This window comes from Canis lupus, chromosome 32 (assembly GCF_048164855.1).
Source record: "Canis lupus baileyi chromosome 32, mCanLup2.hap1, whole genome shotgun sequence".
Lineage (NCBI taxonomy): Eukaryota > Metazoa > Chordata > Mammalia > Carnivora > Canidae > Canis > Canis lupus.
Window position 1 is genome coordinate 19947889 of NC_132869.1, and position 26450 is coordinate 19974338.

Consider the following 26450-nt stretch of genomic DNA (forward strand, 5'->3'; position numbering starts at 1 on the left):
ATCATCAGAAAAATACAAATCAAAACCATGATGAGATATCACTTCACACCTGTCAGAACAGCTAAAACCAACTCAGGACACAACAGATGTTAGCAAGGATGCAGGGGAAGGGGAACCCTCTTGGTAGGAATGCAAACTGGTGTAGCCACTCTGGAAAACAGTACGAAGACTCCTCAAAAAATTAAAAATAGAACTACCAAACAACCCCGCAATTGCACTACTAGGTATTTATCCAAAAGATATAAAAATAGTGATTTCAAAGGGGTACCTACACCCCAATGTTTACAGCAGCAATATCCAGTACAGCCGCTATGGAAAGAACCCAAATATTCATTTACTGATGAATGGATAAAGATATATATAATACACAATGGAATATTACTCAGCCACGAAAAAGAGAGAAATCTTAGTATTTACAACAACGTGGATGGCTCTAAAGTATGTTATGCTAAGTGAAATAAATCCATCAGGGAAAGATACCATATAACTTCACTCATGTGGAATTTAAAAAACAAAACATGATGAACATAGGGGAAGGGAAGGAAAAATAAAATAAGATAAAAAGAGAGGGAGACCATAAGGCAAACCATAAGAGACCCTTAACTAAGGAAACAAACTGAGGGTTGCTAGAGAGGGGAGTGGTGGTGGAATGCAGTAACTGGACGATGGGCATTAAGGAGGGCACTTGATGTAATGAACACTGGGTGATATATATAACTGATGAATCACTAAACTCTACCCCTGAAACAAATACCACACTGCATGTTAACTAACTTGAATTTAAATAAAATCTTGAAAGAAAAAAAATAAAAGTAAAAGGGAAGAAAAATTTAGCTATGCTGATTTAAGAAGCCGACTTTGTAAAAAAAAAAAAAAAAAAAAGACAAAAGAGGGCAGCCCAGGTGTCTCAGCAGTTTAGCACCACCTTCAGCCCAGGGTATGATCCTGGAGACCCAGGATCGAGTCCCGTGTCGGGCTCCCTGCATGGAGCCTGCTTCTCTCTCTGCCTGTGTCTCTGCCTCTCTCTGTCTCTCATGAATAAATAAACAAAATCTTAAAAAAAAAAAAAAAAAAAAAAAAATGACATAAGAGGGGTGCCTGGGTGGTTCAGTTGGTTAAGCACCTGCCTTCAGCTCAGGTCATGATCCCAGGGTCCTGAGATGGAGCCCCACATTGGGCTCCTTGCTCAGGGGGGAATCTGCTTCTCCCTCTCCCCAAACCCTCTGTTCATGCTCTCTCTCTCTCTCTCTCTCTCAAAAAAAAAAAAAAAAATCCTTAAAGAAAAAAGTAAATGACAAGACTAAGGCATTTCATAATGATAAAATGTTCAAGATCTAACACTTCTGTATTTATATGCACCTACACAAAGAACTTCAAAATACACAAAGAAATGCTTTCTGATCTACTGCTACACAAAATTTCAGACAACAAATGTATTATATGTTATTTAGATAACAAGATAAATGAAGTTAAAAAAAAATCAAATATGTGACATACCTTAGCTCTGTAGGAATGAGAACCCCCTTGAAAATTTATGACTCCATAAGCATCCGTTGGACTCTGTTCTGTATGCTTTTCCACAGACCATTCTTCTAATGTCTGATTAAAATGGTCACCCAATTTCACATCTGAATATTTCATGGCAAGACTTGCAGTAAAACAAGCATGTTGCTTGACCAAGCGACCACAAAAACACCTAAAGGAAAGAAATGAAATTTTAAAAAGACCTTTCAAAAAAATCAATGAAAAACTGAATTAAAATAAACAAACCAAGGAAGAGTATGAAAATAATTTAACTTTCTAATTTTATAATACAAGTAAATTAATATCCTTAACATAGAAGAACAGTAAAAATACTTGATGATATAGTCCTCTAAATTGAGTGTATCTACAAAATGTAGTAAACCATATAACAGAATAATATTCAGCGTGAGAATATCTAATATTAGAACAGTAAACACAATATGGATGATCTCAAAATTATCATGCTTCATGAAAGAATCCAATGCAAAATAGTACATATTTCAACAATTTCATATATATATAATTCAAGAGAATGCAAAATAATATATATAATGATGACAATGGTGGCCCAGGGCCAAGGGCTGAAAAAGTAATTATATTCTACCTAGAAGCACTACAAAACACTACTATGTAGGAAGCAGATACCCAGTGGTGCCAGTCAGTCTCACGGATTTGATTAAAAAAAAAAAAAAACATAGGGGTGTCTGTGTGGTTCAGTTGGTTAAGTATTAACTCCTGATTTTGGCTCAGATCATGATCTTGGGGTCATGACCCCAAGGGGTCAGCCCCTGTGTCAGGCTCCCCATTTAGCAGGCAGGGAGTCTACTTGTAGATTCTCTCCTTCTCCCTTTGCCCCTCCCCCTACTCAAGCACACACTCTCTAAAATAAATAAATAAACCCTTTTTAAAAAATCATATCACAGTTTGTAGAAGCCAACAGAGCTAGAGTTTGTAGCACAAAAAACAAAAAGAGGAAGGAGCCACATGAGAAAGTTCCCAATATATGCAGAAGGGTCTTCTTAAACATAAGTAAGAACAAACTACCGAAGGCAGATATAAGAACTACTAAACCATGGTCACCCAAATAATTCCTGATAAAGAGCAGGGAACAGTTGGTGTTGCTACTAGCCAGAGTAAGAGATCTCAATACACAAGACCTAGAAAGGGTCCTCAGAATACCTAATTAGAAGGGCTAAATTAGACCTAGACCACTATGTACCACAACAAACTGTAAGAGCAAGACTTGAAAGGATCATATTAATCCAAAGTAACTTAATTCCATGCTAAAATAAGTCCACAACTCCCTAACAGAATGATAAAATCCAGTACCCCAAAACATAAACTCTCTCAAATAAATGAATAAAATCTTTGGAAAAAAATACAATCTACCCAAAATGAATACTGAGAGAAAAGACTGGAGGGAAACAAAAGGAACTGAACATCAGCAACCTGTGGAACAAACTAAAGTAGCTTAACAGGGGCACCTGGGTGGCTCAGTGGCTGAGCATCTGCCTTTGGCTCGGGTTGTGATCTTGGAATAGAGTCCTGCATCAGGCTCCCCACAGGGAGCCTGCTTCTCCTTCTACCTAGGTCTCTGTCTCTCTCTGTGTCTTTCATGAATAAATAAAATATTTAAAAAGCAAAAGCAAACAAAAAACAGCAAAGTAGCTCAACACACACATAATTCAAGTCCCAGAAAAAAAGGGAGTGGGAATAAAAATTTGAAACAGTGGGCAAAAATCTGAAAACTATCTGAATGACAGATCTGAGCAATTCAGTAAGAACTGAGCAAAACAAGCTTAAAGAAATCAGATTAGGGCACTGCTGAGAGCCAATGACAGAGAAAATCTTCAAAGTAGCATATCACATTATGTGCAGAAGAACAAAGGTAACAATGACAGTAGACACATTGTCAAAAATCATGTAATCCAACAGTCACTGGTACATCATCTTTCTTTTTTTTAAAGTTTTATTTATTTAAGTACTTTCTACATTCAATTTAGTGCTCGAATGCACAACTGTGAGATTAAGAATTGTATGCTCTTCCAACTGAGTTAGTCAAGTGCCCCAATTTTTTGGTATAGCATCTTTAAAATACTAAAAGTAAGGAGGAAACCCTATCAAATTAGAATTCTGTAAGGCCTGAACAAGACTATCAGCTAACTACAATGATTTAATAGACATTTATAGAACAACCAACAAAATAATAAAAACTCCACTTGAGTGTACACAAGTATTTACCAAGATAAACCATATTCTGGGCCATATAATAAGTCTCAATAAATTTGAATAAGGATGGAAATCATACAAAGTATTCTTAAACCACAGTGAACTGAAACTAGAAACCAATCAAAGAAAATATGGGTATGGGGCGTGGGGGGTGTTCCTGAGTGGCTAGGTCGGTTAAGAGTCTGACTTTAATTTTAGCTCAAGTCACGATCTCATCACCCATGAGATCAAGCCCCGCACAAGGCTCTGTGCTGGTGTGGAGTCTACTAAAAATTCTCTCTCTCCCTCTGCCCTTCCTGCCTACCACTCATGTGCACGCACTCTCTCCCTTAAAAAAAGACTGAGAAATTCTTCTCAATAATTTGGAAATTAAATAACACTCTTTTTATTAACTCATAGATCAAAGAAAGTCACAAAAGAACTTAGAAAATATGTAGAAAAAAAAACAAACAAAAAAAAAGAAAATATGTAGAACAAAATGTAAATAAAAATAAAAATAATATTGGGATGCCTGGGTGGCTCAACAGTTGAGCATCTGCCTTTGGCTCAGAGCATGATCCCAGAGTCCCGGGATCAAGGCCCTTGCATGGGGCCTGCTTCTCCCTCTGCCTGTGTCTCTGCCCCTCTTCTGTGTTTCTCATGAATAAATAAAATCTTTTCTTAAGAAATAAATAAATAAAATAAAAAATAATATCAAAATGTATGGAATACAACAATACAGTGTTAGTACAAAAAGTTATCATATTTACATATACACTTTACAGTATAAAAATGTATGGGATAAAAATCTGCAGTATATAAACTAGAAAAAAGAAGATCTGCTACCAGAGGAAGGTAAAGATGGTAGCAGCCTGGACACAGGTCCAAGGAATCTGATGGCTGAAAAAGGCAGCCCAAACCATGGTGCCCTTGGGTACACCAATAGCTTTGCACATTACCAAGGACATGCTCTCAGGGTCCTATCTCAAGACCCCAGAAAAACGGCCACCACCACCAAGTAGTATAATATGCAGGTAGACTACCAACTGTACCCAGATAGACGGCATAGGGTACGGCAACTCTGCTAACAACAGAGGTCCATGGTATGACTAGGACCACCCAGACCTGAGGTTGAACTGGGGTGTACTGATGCCTTGGGACCTTGTAATGTATATCAGAAACTGTGTGGACACATCCCCCAGGCCTGTTTCCTGGAATCTTATGTGTAAGTACCTCTTCAGCTTCATGGCCTTAATGCTATTCATGTTTTGGGTTAGAGAGACTTACCCAACCTCTCAATCTGTGGGGCCAAAGTAGTATCCTTATAATAATCTGTACCTGGAACAAGGTGGTGATCCCACCAAAGAGCCTATGCCAGAGGTTCATTATTAACCTTAATGAATTTCTAGAAATTTAACCTTAATGAAATCCCTAATAAAACAGTGCTATGGTTTTTTTTTTTTAATTTTTTTTTATATTTATTTATGATAGTCACAGGGAGAGAGAGAGAGAGGCAGAGACACAGGCAGAGGGAGAAGCAGGCTCCATGCACCGGGAGCCCGATGTGGGATTCGATCCCGGGTCTCCAGGATCACGCCCTGGGCCAAAGGCAGGCGCCAAACCGCTGCGCCACCCAGGGATCCCCAAAACAGTGCTATGGTTTAAAAAAAAACAAAAAAGGAAAGACGACCTGTAAGCAATAGTCATCTAAAGTTTCACATTAAAAACTTTTTTAAAAGGGCAAATTACACCCAAAGTGAGCAGATGGAAAGAAATAATAAAGAGCATATAATGAAACATGAAAAGAAAAACAATGGAGAAAAATCAATGAAACAAAAAGCTTGGTCATTGAAAAGACCAACAAAATTCAGTAACTATTCACTTATAAATATTTTCAACAAACTAAGAAAAGAGAGAACTTCTTCAACACAGATAGCATCATACTTCTTATATGTTGGCTATGAGTACTACTCACTACATTCTGAGTCCTGTGAGTCCTCCTAGCTAATCACCAAACCTTGGGGTCAACTTGGGGACACTTGACAAAACTAGACAAAATATGTGTGATAACTGTTTATAAGCACAAAACGAGAAGAATTATGGGACTTCAATTCTTGAAATGAAGGAAAATTTATGAGGTGAGGCCTGTAATTGTACCAATCAAACTGGGGGAATTTCTTAACCATTGTGCATTGAGAGAATGCCCAGGCAGAAAAGGGCGGTGTCAATGAGATGAGCAAGGAGGCAGCAAACAGAATTCCAGGCTGCTGAAATTTGTACAGGGTACCAGAGGAGAGCTACAGAAGGAGGGAGCCAAGAAACTCAAATGAGGATTTACCATGGGTTCTTAGCCACACACTGAGCTGTATCTGTGTCAATTAGGATTTTGACATTTAACAGAAATCACCTGCTATGGGCCTGAGAACTGAATCATAAAGGGCTGGGAGGCACTGCAATCTTAGTTAAGAGTGAAAAGACATGATTAGGCATCCTGGGCATTCAGCTAAGACCCTAAAAAAGGTTTTACTTTAGGAGTACAGTCCACATTCTAAAACTAAATTCAAAATAATAATAGAACTGCCCTAACCAAGAATGAAATCAAGCCTGATGAGACAAAAGAATCTGTCAATAATTCAACCACTTGTCAGTACAAAATTTAAACCCTTTAAAGGAAAAAAATTAAAAAATTAAAAAATTAAATCCTTTAAAGGAAGATGACATAGTCCAGAACCCCTAAAGTGGATCATGCCAATCTGCGGAATACAATAAAAAATTACTAGACATGAAAAAGCAAAGAGTGACTCATAATCAAGAAAAAAGTAGATAAATTTAATAATTCAGTAGAAATAGGTCCTAAATGACACAGATATTAGAATTAGTAAACAAAAATTTCAATGCAGATGTAAGTATGTTCAAAGATTTCTAGAAATAGTGATAATGAGCATACAGATAAGGCATCTCAGGAATGACTTGGAAACTACAATAAAGAATCAAAAAACAGAGAAATGAAAATTTTAGAACTGAAAAATATAAGAAAAGTTCACTGGATGGGCAAAACAGCACATTGGCAATTGTAAAAATAAAGATTAGTGGAAAAAAAATAAAATATATTGCAAAGCTACAGTAACCAAAGGAAAAAAACAAAGGATTGGTGAACCTTAAGACATATTAATACAAATGCTCTATTTTAATCAATGGAATAAAATTTTAATTAAAAAAAAAAAAAAGACGGGTGTCTAGGTGGTGGTGCAGTCAATTAAGCATCCAGCTCTTGTTTCAGCTCAGGTCATGATCCCAGGGTCCTGAAATCTCTCCCTCTTCCTCTGTCCCTCTAGCACCCCCCTCCCCAAATAAATAAATCTAAAACAAAACAAAACAAAAAGCAGGGCTTCAGTAACTCATATAAAATATCATGCAAAAATAAATAAATAAATAAATAATCATCCAGTCTTGGGGCACCTGGATGGTTCAGTCAGTTTAGCATCTGCCTTTGGCTCAGGTCATGATCTCAAGATCCTGGGATGAAGCCCCATCCATGTCAAGCTCCCTGCTCAGGAGGGAGTCTGCTTGTCCTTCTCCCTCTGTCTCCCATCCCCTAGCTCATGCGTGCTCTCTCTCAAATAAAGAAAGAAAATCTTTCTTTTTTTAGTCATTTCTATAATTTATATATTTGAGAAAGGGAGAGAGCACACACAGGCAGGAGGGAAGGGCAGAGGGAGAACGAGAAGCAGGCTCCCTGTAGAGCAGGGAGCCCAATGTGGGACTCAATCCCAGGACCCTGGGATTGATTACAGCTGAGCCAAAGGCAGGTGCTTAAGTGACTAAACCACCACCTGGGCACCCCAATAAATAAAATGTTTTTTAAAAATCATGCAATCTAACAAAAACATAACTGGACTCTAAGAGGGAAGAAAGAGTGGGGCAGAAAAACATTTTAAGAAACAATGGCTAAAAACTTCTCAACTTGGTGAAAAATACGCACTTACAGATATTTTGCACAGTACATACAAAGAGAATCACTCTTAGGCACATTGTACACGTGCTGCTAAAAACCAAAGATATAGGAAAAAAGTCTTTAAAATGGTCAGAAAGGGGCGCCTGGGTGGCCCAGTGCCCAGTGGTTGAGCGTCTGGTTTTGGCTCAGGCCATGATCCCGGGGTCCGGGTATCGAGCTCTGCATCAGGCTCCCTTAAGGGAGCCTGCTTCTTAAGGGAGCCTGCTTCTTCTTCTCCCTCTGCCTATTTACTTAGTTATCTAGCAAGAAATTTAGGATTCATCAAATCCTATTAGTTTATCTCATTAATCTCTTCATATATATCTAATTCTCTTCATCATCATAGCCACTATTTTTTTTTTAAATATTTTATTTATTTATTCATAGAGACACAGAGAGAGAGAGGCAGAGACACAGGCAGAGGGAGAAGCAGGCTCCATGCAGAGAGCCCGACGTGGGACTCGACCCAGGGTCTCCAGGATCACGCCCTGGGCTTGCAGGCGGCGCTAAACCGCTGCACCACCAGGGCTGCCCATAGCCACTATCTTAATTCAGGCTCTCATATTTTCCAGAATTACTCTAAAACTTCCCAAACTATTTTTTTCTCCCAATCTAACCTCCTCAAAATGCCAACTGCTTTTACCAAAGAAGAAAAAAAAGAAGAAAAACTAAGCATTTTACTTCCCTGTATATCCTTTGACATGAAATCAAAACTATGTGACATAGTACACAGCTTAAATGCTCTAGTCTCTATGTAGCTCTCCAGATCACATCTTTCCAATATCCATATTACATTCTACATTCTGCAGTTTCCTGACAGAACCATAATCCTCTTTCATTGCCAGGTCTTTCTGTTCTCTTTGCCTAAATCCATTTTGCTCAATTTTTAACCAACTAATTCACATTCAACTTTAGAAATCTACTCAAGTAGTTTCACTGGAGTTTCAAGCAGCTTTGCCCAATCCTTCAGCTCCAAACTCTGAGCAAAGTAAATGTCAAATGTAGTAACTTGTAAGTTTTATCCCACTGAACTGATGCGTCTAATGGATTAGTTTTACTTATTTATTTTTAAAGATTTTATTTATTCATGAGAGACGGGGAGGGGGGGAGACAAGGGCAGAGGGAGAAGCAGGTTTCCATGCAGAGAGCCCGACGTGGGACTCGATCCCAAGTTTCCAGGATCACACCCTGGGCTGAAAGCGGCGCTAAACCACTGAGCCACCAGGCTACCCCTGGATTAGTTTTATTTTTCAAAATTTGTGCAACAGAGTTTTGTTATTAAACTTACCTGACGAGTTGCTGACAAATCTGACATCCTGGAAGACATCTATAATACAAGGTAAATTTATTAATTAACATTTAAAAAGTTTTTTAGTTTCAGTTAAACTATGTAATAGTATAAAAACCATATACTTAGTTTAATTTTTCAGTAGATATCACAAGTCATTTATACTTTGATTTTTAAATTCAAATAACTATTTTTTTAACTCACATAGTTTCCACATTTTTATAGTTAACATACAATGTTACATTAGTTTCAGGTACACAACATAGTGTATAATAATTTAATAATTCTATACATTACTCAGTACTCACCAAGATAAGGGTAGTCACCATTTGCCGATAACATTATTACAGTATTATTAACCATATTCCTTATGCTGTACTTTCATCTCCATTAGTATTTATTACTACAAGTTTGTACTTCTTACCCCTTCATCTATTTTACCCATTCCCTCACCCACCTAATACTTAAAATAGTTTCCATTTTCTTAAGTACAACTACTTGTGACAAAATCCAGAAACCGTAAGAGAAAAAGATTGACAGATCTGACTACATAGAAATGTATTTCTGCAAAGCAAAAATACGCTACTCATAAAGTCTAAAACTGAGGAAAAAGATAATTGCAGGCAAAAGGTTAGTTTCCCTGGGCAGCCCGGGTGGCTCAGCGGTGTAGCGCCGCCTTCAGCCCAAGGCGTGATCCTGGAGTCCCAGGATCGAGTCCCACGTTGGGCTCCCTGCATAGAGCCTGCTTCTCCCTCTGCCTCTCTCTCTCTCTCTGTCATGAATAAATAAATAAAATCTTAAAAAAAAAGTTGGGGACAAGAGAATTACTTAAAAAGCTTTAAAAAAAAAAAAAAGGTTAGTTTCCCTAATATACATAGAGTCTCATCAAATCTACATAAAAAAGGAAAATATATGGATAGTTTACAGCAAAAACATATGAGGCATTTAATTAGAAAAGAGTTTTCCAATCCTTTAAGATAATATCTTGAGGAGGATAGGTAGTCTTATATGCTGATGGGAGTATAAACTGATATAATCTTGATGGAATGCAATTTAGGAATGCCACCATGAAAAAATGTAGACTCCCTCTGAAATTCTTTTTTTTTTTTAATTTTTATTTATTTATGATAGTCACAGAGAGAGAGAGAGAGAGAGAGAGAGAGAGAGAGAAGCAGGCTCCATGCACGGGGAGCCCGACGTGGGATTCAATCCTGGGTCTCCAGGATCGCGCCCTGGGCCAAAGGCAGGCGCTAAACCGCTGCACCACCCAGGGATCCCTCCCTCTGAAATTCTAATTCTAATATACTAAAACTACAGGCTGAAAAACATTTGTACCGCATGTGTAAAATGATTAACGTATAAGGTTACTGTTTCACTACAGCATTTTTTCCTAATAGCAAAAAGAAAAACAGAATAGCTAAAATATTCATAAATAAGAAATTACTAAAGGGCGCCTGGGTGGCTCAGCCAGTTAGGTATCTCCCTTCAGTTGGGGTCATGGTCCTGGGGTCCTGGGATCAAGCGCTGCATCAGGATCCCTGCTAACCAGGGACCCTGCTTCTCCCTCTTCCTCTGCCACTCCCCCTGCTTGTGCTCTCTCTCTCCCTCAAATAAATAAAATCTTAAAAAAAAAAAAAGGAACTACTAAAACAAATTATGATCCATAAATAGAATTAAAAAGAACGCAACAATTAAAAACAGTGGTTATTGCCAAGATAATTAAACACTATGGTTTAAACAGAATATACTTTAAAAGGAAGAGAGAGGAGTAAATATACATCTGCTAGGACATGCAAAGACTGCATCTAGCTATTTCTAAGGTATTCTAAGAAATAGGTAACACTAGTTTTCTTCAGGAAGGGGACTTTATAGTTAAGGTACAGTATTAGAAAGGAAAATGTCACCAACTTATATTCCCACCAATAATACAAGAGGGTTCTCTTTTTTCCACATCCTTGCCACCACTTGTTATTTCTTGTCTTTTTAAATAATAGCCATTCTGATTGGTGTGAGATGATGATACCTCACTTAAGTTTTGCTTTGCATTTCCCAATCATTAGTGAGGTTGATCATCTGTTGGCCATCTGCAGGTCCTCCCTGGAAAAAAGTCTTATTTAGGTCTTGTACCCTTTTTGGGGGGGTGCTGAGTTGTCTAAGACCTTTTACATTTTGGATATTAACCTCTTATCAGATATATCATTTGCAAATACCATCTCTCACTCAGTAGGTTACCTTTTTGCTTTATTAATGGTTTCCTTTGTTGTAGAAAAGCTTTTTATTTTGGTATAATCCTAAGAGTTTATTTTTGCTTTGGTTTCCCTTGCCTGTGGAGGTATATCCATAAAAATGGTTGCTAAGGCCAATGTCAAGAGATTATTGCCTGTTTCCTTCTATGAGTTTAATGATTTCAGGACTCAGCTTAGGTCTTTAATTCATTTTGAGTGTTTTCTTTTTTAGGTTTATTTTAGTATATAGTGTTAAGAAAGTAGTCCAATTTCATTCTTTTGCATGTAGCTGTCCATTTTCCCCAGTACCATTTGTTGAAGTCTTTTTCCCCACTGCATATTCTTGCTATCTGTCACATATTAAATGACCATATAAGCATGGGTTTATTTCTAGGCTTCTCATCCTGTTCTATAAAACTATGTGTCTATTTTTGTGCTAGTGCCATACTATTTTGATTATTATATCTTTGTAGTATATCTTGAAATCTGAGACTGTGATTAACTTCTAGTTTTGTTCCTCTCTCTCAAGACTGCTGTGGCTAGGGTCTTCTGTGGTTTAATACAAATTTTAAGATTATTTGTTCTAGTTCTGAATTTGGCTATGGTTTTATAAGAGTACATATCAAATGGAAGTAAAAGGTGCAGAGAAGTTAACTGGATAGAGAACAAGGTTTGATAGGAGATGAGAAAGGTAAAAAGATTGAAAAATCCCATGTCTTTCTCAACTAATTTTTACTAAGTGCCTGTGAAGAGAGGTTGTCTTTAATTCTAAAAAGTAATTTTGTTTTGCCCCTTTAAGCTTTTATATCTTTAGGCCGCAGGAAAAAAATTATGAAAAATGTAACCTCAATAAATACCTCAAGAGGTCAACTTTTTCTTGAATTTTAAACTAGTGCCTTTTAAAATTTTCTATTATCAAAGCCATATGAAAGATCAAAGTCAATTAGAGATGTCTACAATCTCTGATGATAGATTTTCAAGCAGATGCCGAGCTATTATCTATATTTTGGCAAACAAATACAGAAAACTCTTAGGTTTGTATTGGTTTCTTTAGCATGAACCATAATGTTGGGTTCTCAATAAATGTTCAAAAAATGGAAACACACTTTTAAGTTCTCATTATCAATCAGTAAAAAGAGAATCTTAACTGCCTTATTTTTGTAATATACTACTATGATCTGGAGGGAGTTTAGAAATGGGGGAATACTCTGAAGAAGTGGCTTTATGTTGTAAATATGATTAAGAACTCCAGAATACTGATATTGTGCTAATGATATTTCCTCCCAATCTTTTTTTTAATATGTGTGTGTGTGTGTGTGTGTGTGTGTGTGTGTGTGTGTTTGAGAGAGGGAGTGTTGGGGGGAGATAGCACAGAGCAGGTAGGAAGAGGGAGAAGCTAAGCAGGAAGCCTGACTTGAAGCTTGATGCCAGAACCCTGAGATCATGACTTGAGCCAAGGGCAGATCAAGCCAATCTAATTAACAGTAAGTACAAAAGTTAACAGTAACTATACTTTAATAATTTTAGTTTTTAGTAAGTAAACAGTAATATAATTTACATCTAAATTTCTAGAAGAACCCAAAAAACAAAGGCATGCTTACCTGTGAGGGTCTTTGGAACTTGGTATAATATATACACATTCCCTCTTGGTCAAAGTGCTTTCTATCCAGGATTTCTGGGACTGAAACAAAAAGTTTTTAAAGATGGTTTATAAATTAACTCTCTAATAGTACAATGAAATAATTTAATTATAAGTACATAAAAGAAATAGCTCTATATTCTTTTTTTTCCAATTTACTAAATATTTATCATGAGTATATAGTAAAGATTTACTGAAGATAACACACCTAAAATATAACAATCATTCTATTCAAGTCCATTCAAGTCTATTACGTGTTGCTTCACGTAATGAGAGGAGGAAAATCAAGTTTGAGATTCCCAGAATGTGCCAAATACCTCAAGAAGGGCTGGTATGATTCTGGGAAGTGGATCATTTAAAAACCAATTACAAGTGATGTCAGATGTAACTAAAAAAATAAAACTTACCTATATTTAATTTCTAAGATAAATGCATAAAGCATAAGGGCATGGATTGTTAATGGCGTATAAACAAAAAAAGGATACCAAGCAAACTTAATCAAAAGAAAAATAATAATAATTAAAAAAAGAAAAATAATACCAGGAAAAATACATACAAAACATCAGTGGGGATAGGACAGGTTATTACGTGGTTACAAATGTTTGAATCACCAGATTGCTATAGCAATCTTAAATATGAATAACCAGTCTCAAAATACATAAAGTAAAAAATTAATAGAGCAAGACAAATCTAGGATCATAGTGGAAGACTAACACATTTTCCTCAATTATTGTAAATCTGAAATAATTTTAAAAATTTAAACAATGCCTTTAATTTTTTTATATCACTATTCAAGTTTCTGCCTGGATCCTTAGACTTATAGTCTCTGAATCCTCATCCTGCTACTGGTGACTGATTAAAAAGCAGCATTATGTACTGGAACAGATGAAACTCTATAAATTGTAACAGAGTAGATTAAAAACCATAGGACCATCCTCCATATAACTTAGCAATATTATCAGCATAGCCCAAAAAAGAAGAGCCTATGTTCTAAAAGGATCCTCTGAGAGAAGAGACATTCTAGACAAAATTATGATGGGTTAAGTTTTGCAGGTTCCTCTCTCAAATCCTTCAGGTACCCTAATAATAAACCTTAGTCTAACCTTCCAATGTTACTTCTGGTAAATTCTGTCAAAACTCTCCATTCAAAATGTCTATTTTCTTATTTAAAAAAAAAAAAAAAGTCCATTTCCTAGATCAAAAGTTCTTTATACACACTCACTTAGATGGGAGCAAATTAAACCAAGATTCCCTAATTATAATTATTTTCTTTCTTTTTTTAAAAAAAGCACATTTTATTTATTTATTCATGAGAGACACACACATAAACACAGAGATAGAGGCAGAGAGACAGGCAGAGGGAGAAGCAGGCTCCATGCAGGGAGGCTAAACCGCTGAGCCACCTGGGCTGCCCAAGATCCCCTAATTACAAAAATCACAAGATGACCACAAGAATTTAGGACCCTGAATCCGCAAAATACCCTACATTCTAAAGCTCACTTAGCATAATCCCTCCACTACCTTCTTATTCTAACTAAAGTCTGATATTCCTTTGAAAAATCTGCTTGGTGGGGGGTAAGGGGAGGTAGGCAGGATTCTCTCTAGTTTTACCATACAGAAATTCATGTTTGCTTCTAGAATACACCTGGCAAACCCAACCCTGATTCAACTCAATTGCCCAACTGCTCCATAACTTCTTACTTCCTGCTAATGTAAGTAGACAAAACAGAACAATGCCCTCTAGTTTCACTTTAAAACCGTGACCACAAACCTCAAATGCTCCTTAATGATGCCTAACAATCACACTATATATTCCTAGTCCATTTTCTCATTCTCCTATATGATTTCACACTTCTCTCTCCTCAAACCTCCAAACCTCCTTCCCCATTCTCTTAATAGATACTTCCCATTTAACTGAGCAAATTTAAGCAACAAGAAGAGAACTTACACAAGCTTCTATTATATCCACCCATCAATAAGTATCTATACCCACATATCCTGCCTTCCTTCCTGTGACTACATGTACTTCTATTTAAGTCCAAACATTCCTCTTGTGCCTTAGATCCCATACACCTCACTAAGGGACATTCTCCACCAAATCCTTAATTTTTTTCATTCTTTATTAACTCAATCCCATCAGCATGCAACCTCATTTTTAAAAACAAAACAGGGATCCCTGGGTGGCGCAGCGGTTTGGCGCCTGCCTTTGGCCCAGGGCGCGATCCTGGAGACCTGGGATCGAATCCCACATCGGGCTCTCGGTGCGCATGGAGCCTGCTTCTCCCTCTGCCTATGTCTCTGCCCCTCTCTCTCTCTCTCTGTGTGTGTGTGACTATCATAAATAAAAAATTTAAAAAATAAAATAAAATAAAAAACAAAACACAACAAATCTTTGCTTGACTCCACATTTCCTTCAAGCTAATACTTCATGTTTCTGCCTCCATCTACAGTACAGGTTATTGGTAAAAGTTTTTCCCTTTACTTCTCCTCCCATGCTTTCTAAAACTCACTCCAGTCAGGCTTTCAAGCCAATCACTATCTTGAAATAAGTTTCAACAAGATCACCAATGACTTTCCCTAAATTCAAAGGTCAATTTTCAGGACTCATCTTCATTGATATATCCAGCAGCATTCAACAGAGTTGATCACTCCCATTTTCTTAAAACATCTTCAATAGTTAAGTTTGGTCTTCTCTTCACTGGTCACTCCTTTTATCTCCCTTGTTGATTCTTCCCCTCTTCTCCCCAATGTTTTGTTTCTTCAGAGATTTTATTTATTTATTTGACAGAGAGACAGAGTGCACACAAGGGATAGCTGCAGAGTGAGAGGGAAAAGTAGGAGCCCTCCCAATGTAGGGCTTCATCCCAAGACCCCGAGATCACGACCTGAGCTGAAGACAGACATTTAACTGATTGAGCCACCCATGCAGCCCTCTTCTTCCCAATCTTTGGGACTTCTTTTTTCCAATTACATGCATTCAGACTTTGGCCTTTTTTACCCCAAATGTATTCATTCTTTCAGTGCTCACACCCAGTTTATCACAATACACTGGATGACTCCCAAATTTATATTTCCACACTAGATCCTTCCCTAAACTCCATGCTCTCCACTTGCCTACTCAACAGCTTCATTTTGATGTCCAACAGGCATCATAAGCTTAAGATGGCCTAAAACTGAATTCACATTTCATCCACTCATTTCTTAGTTTTCCCCATCTCAGTAAATACCAACTGTATTCTTCCAGTTCTATTTTTTTAAGGCAAAAATCTTACCAACATTCTTAATTTCCTTTTTATCTACTTCATATATAGCCCCATGAGCAAAACCTGTCAGCTTGCCTTCAAAACACACCCAGAATCCAGCCACTTCTCACACCTCCACTGCTACTATTCTGATCCAAGCCATCATCGCCTCTTACCTGGCTTACCAGTATCCACTCCTGTTACCTTTGTCACTTTACAGTCTATTCATCAAGAAGGATGAAGTAATATTTTTAAAATATCATCAGAGATGCTGGGATGGTGCAGTTGCTTAAGCCTCCAACTCTTGGTTTTAGCTCAGATCATGATCTCAGGGTTGTGAGATCAAGCTCATCAGGTTCTGCGCTCAGGACAGTCTGCTTAAGACTCTCTCCCCCCCACTCTCTGCCCCTCCTCCACTCTCTCTCCAAAATAAATAAAATCTTTTAAAATATGTCATTTTGTCACTTCTCCACTCAGGACTCTCCAATACCTACACATTTTACCCAAGAGTTTTATAAAAGCCAAAGTCAATAACCTTTAAGGTCCTAGTGCTCTGAATCTCTGCATCCTGCCTCATTACATCGACTCTATGAGCTCCTTCAACTCTTTGAGCAAACGTCACCTTCTTAATGAAGCTTACACTATTTAAATATGCAATTTCCACCATGACCCCTCACTCCTCTATAGAACCATAGAGTAATAAAACCATCATCCCCAGGATCACATTTAGAGCACTGTCCTGAGAACCAAAAGATCTGGCCATGTCAATTAAATTGCTAGTATATTATTCCTATCCTAGGCCCTTCTCCCTCTCCACAACCATACACTGATGCTAAGGCACAGCACTTGTAACCTAAAAAGACAAGACATTTCCTATGACTTCTGCGTGTAACTTGAAAAAAAATATCATTTGGTAGTGCTGCTCTGACACATGATGATGTGAGGCTGAATTTCTACCAAGACCAACATAACCTACTGCTGTTTGAAACTCATCAAATTTTCATTATGTTATTATTTAAAAACACAGAATTCAGGAGTAGTACTGAAATTATACTGTGATTTATTATTTAAACATTGCATCTCTTAGACAAATTGGAAACAGTTTGCAAAAAAAAAAAAGGCAGGTTAATGACTGTACTTATTGCTATATACTTACTGCTTGATCATTAGTCATTCAGATACAGATAATATAGGAAAAGTTTGGTCATTTATTAAAAAGTTAAACATAAACTTACATATCATCCAACAATTCTACTCCAAAGTATCTTCCCAAGAAAAATGAAAACATGTCCACAAAAAGATTTGTATTTGAATGTTCAGAGAAGCAAAATTTGTTAACAGTCAACAAAATCAAATATCCATATAATGGTACTACTTATAACAACAAGGGGGACAAGCTAAGGATAACATGCAACATGCTACACCTCAAAACATTTAAGTAAAAAAAAAGCCAGGCACATAAGATTACATAATTGCATTTATATGAAATTTCTAGAAAGACAAAACCACATAGTAAGTTTAGTAAATGCCTAGAGCTGAAGTAAGAACAGTGATAAACTTAAACATAATGGAACTTTGTGAGAGGGCAGAAATGTTCTAAAACTGTATTGTGGTGGTTATAAAACTAAATAAATTTATTAAAAACTATCAAGGGATGCCTGGGTGACCCAGTCGGTTAAGTGTCTGCCTTTGGCTCAGGTCATGATCCCAGGCTCCTAGTACCCAGCGCCACTGGGCTCCCTCTGCTCAGTGGGGGAATCTGCTTCTCTCTCTCCCTCTGCTCCCCCACCAACTCACCCTGCTCATGTTCACTCTCTCAAATAAATAAATAAATAAATAAATAAATAAATAAATAAATAAAATGTTTATAACACACACACACACACACACACACACACACACATCAAACTTGTGTACTTACCATGGGGAAATTTTAGAGTATGTGCATTAAACAACAATAAAGCTGTTTAAAAAGGCAGGGGAAGGTTGTTAAGAAACAAGTACAACAGAGTAACAGGTCAAATATATGTATGTTTAACCAGACCTCCAGAGAAGAAAAGGGAAAGAATTGGCAAAGGCAATGTTTAAAGAGATGCTAAGAATTTCCCAGAATTGATGAAAAACACCAATCTGCTGATTCTGAAACCCAAAATGAAAATAAAGAAAAAAAAACTTTAACTACACTTAATTTAGAGTAAGAGATAGAATATTCCAGAAATTATCTTCTATTACAGTTACGAGTTTATAAAACACCTTGAGCATGTTTTCTTTTTTTTAAAGATTTATTTGTTTGTTTGTTTGTTTATTTATTTATGATAGGCAGGGGGTGGGGGGCAGAGACACAGGAGGAGGGAGAAGCAGACTCCACACCAGGAGCCTGACATGAGCCTGACGTGGGACTCGATCCCGGGTCTCCAGGATAACGCCCTGGGCAAAAGGCAGGCACCAAACCGCTGAGCCACCCAGGGATCCCCAAGGCATATGTTTTCAAATGCAAACTCCAGGAAGACAGTGGTTGTTTTATTTTTTTTGTTGTTTTGTTTTGAGTAATCTCTACAAGCAGCATGGGGCTCCAACTCAAGACCTCCAGATCAAGAATCCCATGCTTTTCCAACTAAGCCAAGCCAGGCACCCCAGATAGTGGTTGTTGAGAATTGTTTTGTATAACAAATGAAGGTCAAAGGAGAACAAACCCATGAAGAGGGTGAGGGTGCCTTCCTAGGCTCAAATAGAGATAAAGACTCCCATAATACCATAGGCTACACTTGGCATGGTCTCTTAGAGAAACAGACTGGGATCACAGGTTGCCAACAAAGCAGCACTGACTATTCCCCTTTGGTGGGAATCCCTAGATCAACCATGCAACTTAAGTGCAAGGTGATAAGATACATAACGTGTAGGTACAGGATCTGCCCTTGCCTCATAAACCCCAAAGCCAATTATCTCTTCTAACTACTTCACAGATTCCAAGGTCCCCACAAGGAAAATGCCAAGTTTCAGGAACCACTGCACAAAGGGAAACCAAAGCTGTGATTTCTCTATTACTAGGTATTTATTTATCCCAGGTAAATATTTATACTAGATATCCCAATTCATAAATAATTTAACCATATGTCACATAACAGATGTCTCCTAAAAGTGCAACTCTTTTGTATCTTTCATAAACCCTTTGCCCAAAGTGCAAAAAGATAATTTTAAACAGTAGTGTGTTTGTCAGGCAACGTTCTAAATATTTTATATGCATTAACTCATCCTATGCTCTCAGTAATCCTACAATTTAGATACTATTAGTATTCCCACATTATACATGCAGACTAGCTAGACATAGAAGTCAGAGAACTGTCTAAAGTCACACAGCTAATAGTTTGCCCTGACTTCAAAGCCTCTGCTGACTTTGTAAGAGAAATGTAAGATAAGTATTTCAAGATCACTTGATGATATGCTTTAAATAAGCCACTGAGTAGGGGATCCCTGGGTGGCGCAGCAGTTTAGCGCCTGCCTTTGGCCCAGGGTGCGATCCTGGAGACCCGGGATCGAATCCCACGTTGGGCTCCCGGTGCATGGAGCCTGTGTCTCCCTCTGCCTGTGTCTCTGCCTCTCTCTCTCTCTCTCTCATAATTAAATAAAAATTAAAAAAAAAAATAAGCCACTGAGTAGAAATGCATTAATAACTTTAAAGAGGGAATTCCTATGTGATTGATCACTCTGAATATAATTTTCTGAACATGGGGGGAAAAAAGGGCTAACATACTTCTCCTAAAAGGTATTGTTAGTTACTAACTATTGCTAACTAGTATTAGTTTCTCCCCTATTCTGCTCCTTAGCTGCAGCCTGCCTGAAGCAACTCTAGCTATAGTTGTTCAAACAGGGTTGGTATAGGGATGGAGGAATTAATCAATAGATTCCAAAAAGACTGCTTGCTCTACAGCAATGAACTAATGACCCAGTTTAAGACTAAATGCTGGTTTGCAAAACTTTGTGGATATCTATTCACTGAAATACTCCTAAACATGAATCACAGGCATATACTTTTCACAGCTTATGCCTTTCTACTAAATATAAAAAATATTTTCACAGGGACGCCTGGGTGGCTCAGGGGTTGAAAGCCTGCCTTTGCCCCAGGGCGTGATTCTGGAGTGCCCCCCCACACAGGGAGCCTGCTTCTCTCTCTGCCTGTGTCTCTGCCTCTCTGTGTGTCTCTCATGAATAAATAAAATCTTAAAAAAATTTTTTTCACAGACATTTTAATTTAGGAGATAGTTATATATGAAAAAATAAAGAAATCCCAAGTAGCATTTAATATAAATAATCAGAGATGGGGCACCTGGATGGCTCAGTCTGTTAAGCATCTGCCTTTGGCTCAGGTCATGATCCTGGGCATCCTGGGGTCAAGCCCCATATTGGGCTCCCTGCTCTGCTTCTCCCTCTCCCAAGGCCCCTCCCCCTCATTTTCTCTCTCTCTCAAAATAAAATCTTAAAAAATAATAAGCTCTCATTAAGAAGATTAACTGGAAGGGGAACAAGTAAAAGTAAACCAGAGCCACCAGTATTTGAGGGAGAGGCAATGGGCTCTTGGACTAGTAAAGGAATGGATAGAAGAGATAATTTCCAAAACCTTTAGTTTAGCATGATATCTTATTTAAAAAGAAGACAATAACGACTATAGAATGATTATTAATATAGTCCTGGTTTCTCCTTTCTTCAAATCACCTCTATCATTATTCTTCAACAACATGCACAATTTATCCGGTCCCAAATGAACAGCTCTCCACTAAACTGATGCTTCCTTCAATTTCATACTGAAGAAGTATGGCTATCCTCTAAATGAGGGATCAGCAAATAATGATGGTAAATGTTTTAGGCTTTTTGGACCATATACCATCTCTGTCACATATTTTTTGTTTTCTTTTTTAAAAACCCTTTAAAAAATAAAAGAACCATTCTTAACTTAAAGTCATACAAAACAGGCCTTGGCCAGATTTGGCCCACATGGCATGGTATACCCATGCTCTGAATCCCACTAAAATAATGGCTCTTTCCTGTTCCTACTGAGTCAATTCAATCCAACAAGCCATGTGCCAAGCCCTTACTGTGTCTTCAACACTAATATACTTCTACCCAGTTCTACAATCCCAGTAGATCCTTGTATTACGAGTGGCTTTTCAATGAGGAAGGAAAAAAGGGTAGGGCTAAAGAATTTTAGATGTTCATTAACAAAGTTACTTTTCCTGCAGAAATTTCAATAGAAAAAGCATTTAAAGGGTGCCTGGGTGGATCAGTCAGTTAAGCATTTGACTTCTTTTTTTTTTTTAAGACTTTATTTATTCATGAGAGAGGCAGAGACATAGGCAAAGGGAGCAGAAAGCTCTCTGTGGGGAGCCTGTTGTGGGACTCCATCCCAGGACCCCAGGATAATGACCTGAACCAAAGGCAGATGCTCAACCACTGAGCCACCCAGGTGCCCAAGCATTTGACTCTTGATTTTGGCTCAGGTCATAAACTCAGAGGTCATAAGATCAAGCCCCACATCAAGTTCTGTGCTGCCCCTGCCCACTCCCCCAAAAAAGCATTCAAATTTTTATATAACAATAAAATCAAAACACTGCTGAGCAAAAAATCTAGTGTTTTGAGTACATATGTCTAGCTTTTCTCCAGAAATAATGGCCTTTTCCAATCACCATCAACCTACAACACATTAGTCACTTTATTCATTTTTTGGGCAGCCCTGGTGGCTCAGCGGTTTAGCGCCGCCTTCAGCCCAGGGCCTGATCCTGGAGACCCAGGATTGAGTCCTGTGTTGGGCTCCCTGCATGGAGCCTGCTTCTCCCTCTGTCTGTGTCTCTGCCTCTCTCTCTCTCTCTGTGTGTCTCTCTCATGAAAAAATAAAATCTTTACAAAAAAAAAAAAAAAAAACTTTAAAAATTTTATAAATAAATAAATATTCGTTTTTTGAGTATTTTATGATAAAATATATAACTATTTAAGACAGGTATGCTGTTGCATTTCAAGATCTAGTATAAATCTTGCTCCCAAAAAGTCTTATTTTATTATTCTTCTTCTAAACAGTCAGTACTATCCCTTCACAACCTCAGCTCTTCCATAATAGTTTCTAACTGGCAAATCCATCCAAAAACTTCAGTGAAACGGTTTCCTAAATAACTTAAATTGTATCACTCTTGATGCCCACAATTTTTTACCAAATTCTGTGCCTACAGAGACATAAATAACATTATCATGTTTCAAGACTATCACTTATGGTTTCCTCTACCTTAAATATTCACCAATTTTGTCTATATCAAGGGCCTTTTACTTTGTATAGCTATCAAAATTTAAATGTATTCTCCCTCACGGAGCATTCTTATTGTTCACGGCCCTCATTTATTACATTAGAGATTGGCTTCATACACCTAATAGTCATATACCCCAGGTGAGGGTTATAAATCCTTCTCAATGATAGATTCTGCAATTTCTGAAATTCTGAGTTTCTGCTCTGCCATCAGATACCCAATGAAATGTGCCCTAGATTCTAAACACATATATCAATTCCTAACTTTATACTTCTCTTCTTCCTTTTCATCAGCTGCCATTACTGAATTTTACCAAGAGGTGGCACACTACAAACACAAACCTCTAAATTCCAAAATTTAAAGTCAGGTAAAGTAAAAACTAACTATAATCACAGAATGTTAGCACTAGAAAGAAACTTTTTTAAAAAGGCTTTATTTATTTATTTGGAGAGAGGAGGCGATAGAAAGAGCAAGTGAGTGGGCAGGGCAGAGGGAGAGGGATAGAGAATCTTAAGCAGGCCTCAGCCCATGCAGGACAAATCTCACAACCTTGAAATCATGGCCTGAATTGAAATCATGAGTCCAATGCTTAACTGAGTGAGCCACACAGACACCCCAGTCCTAGAAAGAAACTTAAAGATCCCTCTGTGGTCTTCAGTGAAATTGAAACTTGAAGATCCCTCTGTGGTCTCCAGTGAAATTCTGGAGTCAGAGTAACCTGTTAGAACTATAGCTTCGTGCTATTCATGCAATCTTAAGCAAGTTTCTGACCTTTTGAACTAATAATAATACTTACCTTACAATGTTGCTCTAAAGATAAAACGAAATGATCCATGGAAGGTGCTTCAGCATAATGCCTGAGACATTGTCAAATCTCAATAATGCTTCAAAATTCCATATTCTGTCTTTCAGCAATAAGGTGCACATATATTATAAATAAACTTTCTAACATACTTTATTCTTTCCATAAGTCAGTACCAGCATATCCTTCCTGCCTAGATGCTAATGACAAAAAATTAGGGGGGGGGGAATTAAAAATTGCTTTAAAAATTCTATTTCAAGGTAATGTGAAAATCAGTCTACTTTTACAACTGAATACTAAGAGTCTACATATTAGAATTAGAAAGGAGCTGCCAGCTATGTTGGTTCTACTAGACTAACCCTCCCACAGATAACCCACCATAAACTCCGGACAAAATAAAAACAAAGGGAAGCCTGGGTGGCTCAGCAGTTTGGTGTCACCTTTGGCCCAGGGCATGAACCTGGAGACCCGGGATCAGGTCCCGCGTTGGGCTCCCTACATGGAGCCTACTTCTCCCTCTGCCTGTGTCTCTGCCTCTCTCTCTCTCATGAATAAACAAATAAAATCTTAAAAAATAAAATAAATAAAATAAAATAAAATAAAATAACAAAAAACTAATTAACCATACTAAAGACAAAAAGCAGGCAGAAATTGACTGGCGTCTATACTTTTAATTAAAGAACAGAACTAGATGAGTTTCTCATTTTTTAAGGCTTTTTGCCTGATAACAATACTGCTCCACACTACTGAACAACTAAAAACTTCAACAGAAATCCCAGTCTTACTGGCTTAAAAAACCAAAATACAAAGTCCAAGGTGACAAAGCAGCTATAAAGGGATGGGAAAAGGCCTTTCTTTAAAGGAGAAAGTCACATAAAGGGTATCCTAAATACTGCATATTAACTCTGCTCAAATCTCTAGCAGACCCATAAAGTATGTACATATGGCAGTCCAATTAAGAATAAAATAACTGAACAGACACTTTTGCTACCCACAAGAGACAAGAGTATGGAATTTTATTATAGTCAAGTGAATCAACTACTATCCTAGTCTGCTCTGACTGCCATAACATATACCATAAGCTAGGTGGCTTAAACAACCAACATTTACTTTTTTTAGTTACAGAAACTATAATCCAAGATGAATGTGCCAAGAGTCAGCGTCTGGTAAAAGCTCTCTCCTTGGGTTGCAGATAGCTGTCTTACCGTATTCACACAGTAGAGAGAACAAGCTCTCTGTTGTTTCTTTTTATAAGGGCCCTACCCCCATGACCATCTAACCTAATTACCTCCCAAAGACCCCCAACTCCAAGTGCCATCACACTGGAGGTTAGGGCTTCAACAAAGAATTCGGGGGCATTGGGGCACCTGGGTGGCTAGTCAGTTGAGTGTCTCCCTTCGGCTAGAGTTGCGATCCCAGAGTCCTGGGATGGAACCCCATGTCGGGCTTTCTGCTCAGTTGAGAGCCCGTGTCTTCCTCACTCTCTGCCTGCCACTTCCCATTTGTGCTCATTCACTCTCTGTCAAATAAATAGTTAAAATCTTTAAAAAAAAATAAATAAATAAATCGGGGGCAACATAAACACTGAGTTCCTAACAACTCCGTTAAGAAAAATCAAGTCTTAAAAAAAAAAAAAAAAAAAAAAAAAAAAGAAAAATCAAGTCTTCAGAGAACTATAACAGAATGCAGAGTTTATAAGATATCCATATATATATATATGATATTCAGTGTCTATAATACAATTCAAAACTACTAGACTTAAAAAACAGGAAAATGTGACACATACTCAAAAGGAAAAGAAAAATCAAAAAGGAGTCTGTATATTAATAAAATGTATATACTTAAAAAATTGACAAAGGCATCTGGGTGACATAGTCAGTTGTGTCTAACTCTTGGTTTTGGCTCAGACTGTGATCACAGGATTATGAGAAGCAGCCCACACTAGGATCCATGCTTACCATGGAGCCAGCTTGAGACTCTTGCCCTTTCCTTCTGCCCTCCCCTCAAATAAATAAAATATTTTAAAAAATTAAATGAAATTACAAACATAGATATTTTGACTTATGTGAAAAATTTGTACATAGGTCAATACACCTGCCAACAGTGGCACAGACAGCGACAAAAATTAAGACTAGCCCAAAGCAAAATGCTGAAACAGACTGGCACTCTGACTTCCTCTGGCACAGACCAACTCATTTGACCTTCTGGCACTCTTACAGGCCCTTACTTTAGAGTTTTGTTCTTTCTCTTAATTAGCTGCCAACTATTTAACTAGTAATTAGGAACTGTTGATAATTCAGATGTGAACCCTCTGAGAGGGTCTTAAAGACACTATTGAAAAGCCTCTGTGGAGGGATGCCTGGGTGGCTCAGCAATTGGGCATCTGCCTTCGCCTCAGGGTATGATCCCAGAGTACCAGGATCAAGTCAAGCACCAGACTCCCTGTGTGGAGCCTGCTTCTCCCTCTGCCTATGTCTCTGCCTCTCTCTCTCTCTCTCTCATGAATGAATAAATAAACGACCCCCCCCCCAAAAAAAAAGAAAAGCCTCTGTGAAATAAGTCAAATTTTATGTTTTAAAAAATTAAACTGAATCAAATTCATACCATAACTATGTTTGTAAAGAGAGTCCAACTACATCCAACCTTATTTTCTGTTTTGCTTTCCTGGTGACCTCATGGATATTGCTACCTTGGTTGTGTAACACCCCAATATTGCCCTTGATTTGTGGGATAGAAAATAATTTGATAAAGAAAAGTGTGTGGAGATGTGTGGGTGGCTTAGCGGTTAAGTGTCTGCCTTCAGCCCAGGGCGTGATCTTGGAGTCCCAGGATTTTGTCCCACATCGGGCTCCCTGCATGGAGCCTGCTTCTCCCTCTGCCTATGTCTCTGCCTCTCTCTCTGTGCCTCTCATGAATAAATAAAATCTTAAAAAAACGGGGTGGAGGGGAAGAAAAGTGTGTGCAGTTGCATTATGCCATACCTAGGACCCTAAGATACTAAGTAACTGAACTAACAAACAGAACAATGGCATAATTCACTTGGAAACAGAAACTTGCCTTTAAGGACACTTGGTGTGTGATGGAGAAAGCAATACAAATCAGGAGAAAATATGAATTATTTATTTACTCTTTGTATATGAACTATTACACTACATCCAAAAATGAATACTAGATGGATTAAAGTTGAAATGTATAAAGCCAAACTTTAAAATTTCTACAAAAAATGGGGTGCCTGGGTGGC

General features: G+C 37.7%; 1 protein-coding gene and 1 pseudogene across 3 annotated transcripts in view; one reads left to right on the forward strand and one right to left on the reverse strand.

Moving 5' to 3' along the window:
* The window catches only part of TRPM7 (transient receptor potential cation channel subfamily M member 7), a 114386-nt gene that overhangs the window by 78016 nt on the left and 9920 nt on the right, over positions 1–26450 (reverse strand). For all 3 annotated transcript variants that reach the window (XM_072808482.1, XM_072808481.1, XM_072808483.1), the window contains exons 2-4: positions 12841–12920; positions 9015–9053; positions 1498–1696 (exon numbers count right to left, since the gene is read on the reverse strand). In XM_072808482.1, the coding sequence (XP_072664583.1) occupies positions 1498–1696; positions 9015–9053; positions 12841–12920 (318 nt within the window). The remainder of the gene's footprint in view (positions 1–1497; positions 1697–9014; positions 9054–12840; positions 12921–26450) is intronic.
* On the forward strand, positions 4594–5124 carry LOC140622762 (NADH dehydrogenase [ubiquinone] 1 beta subcomplex subunit 8, mitochondrial pseudogene; annotated as a pseudogene).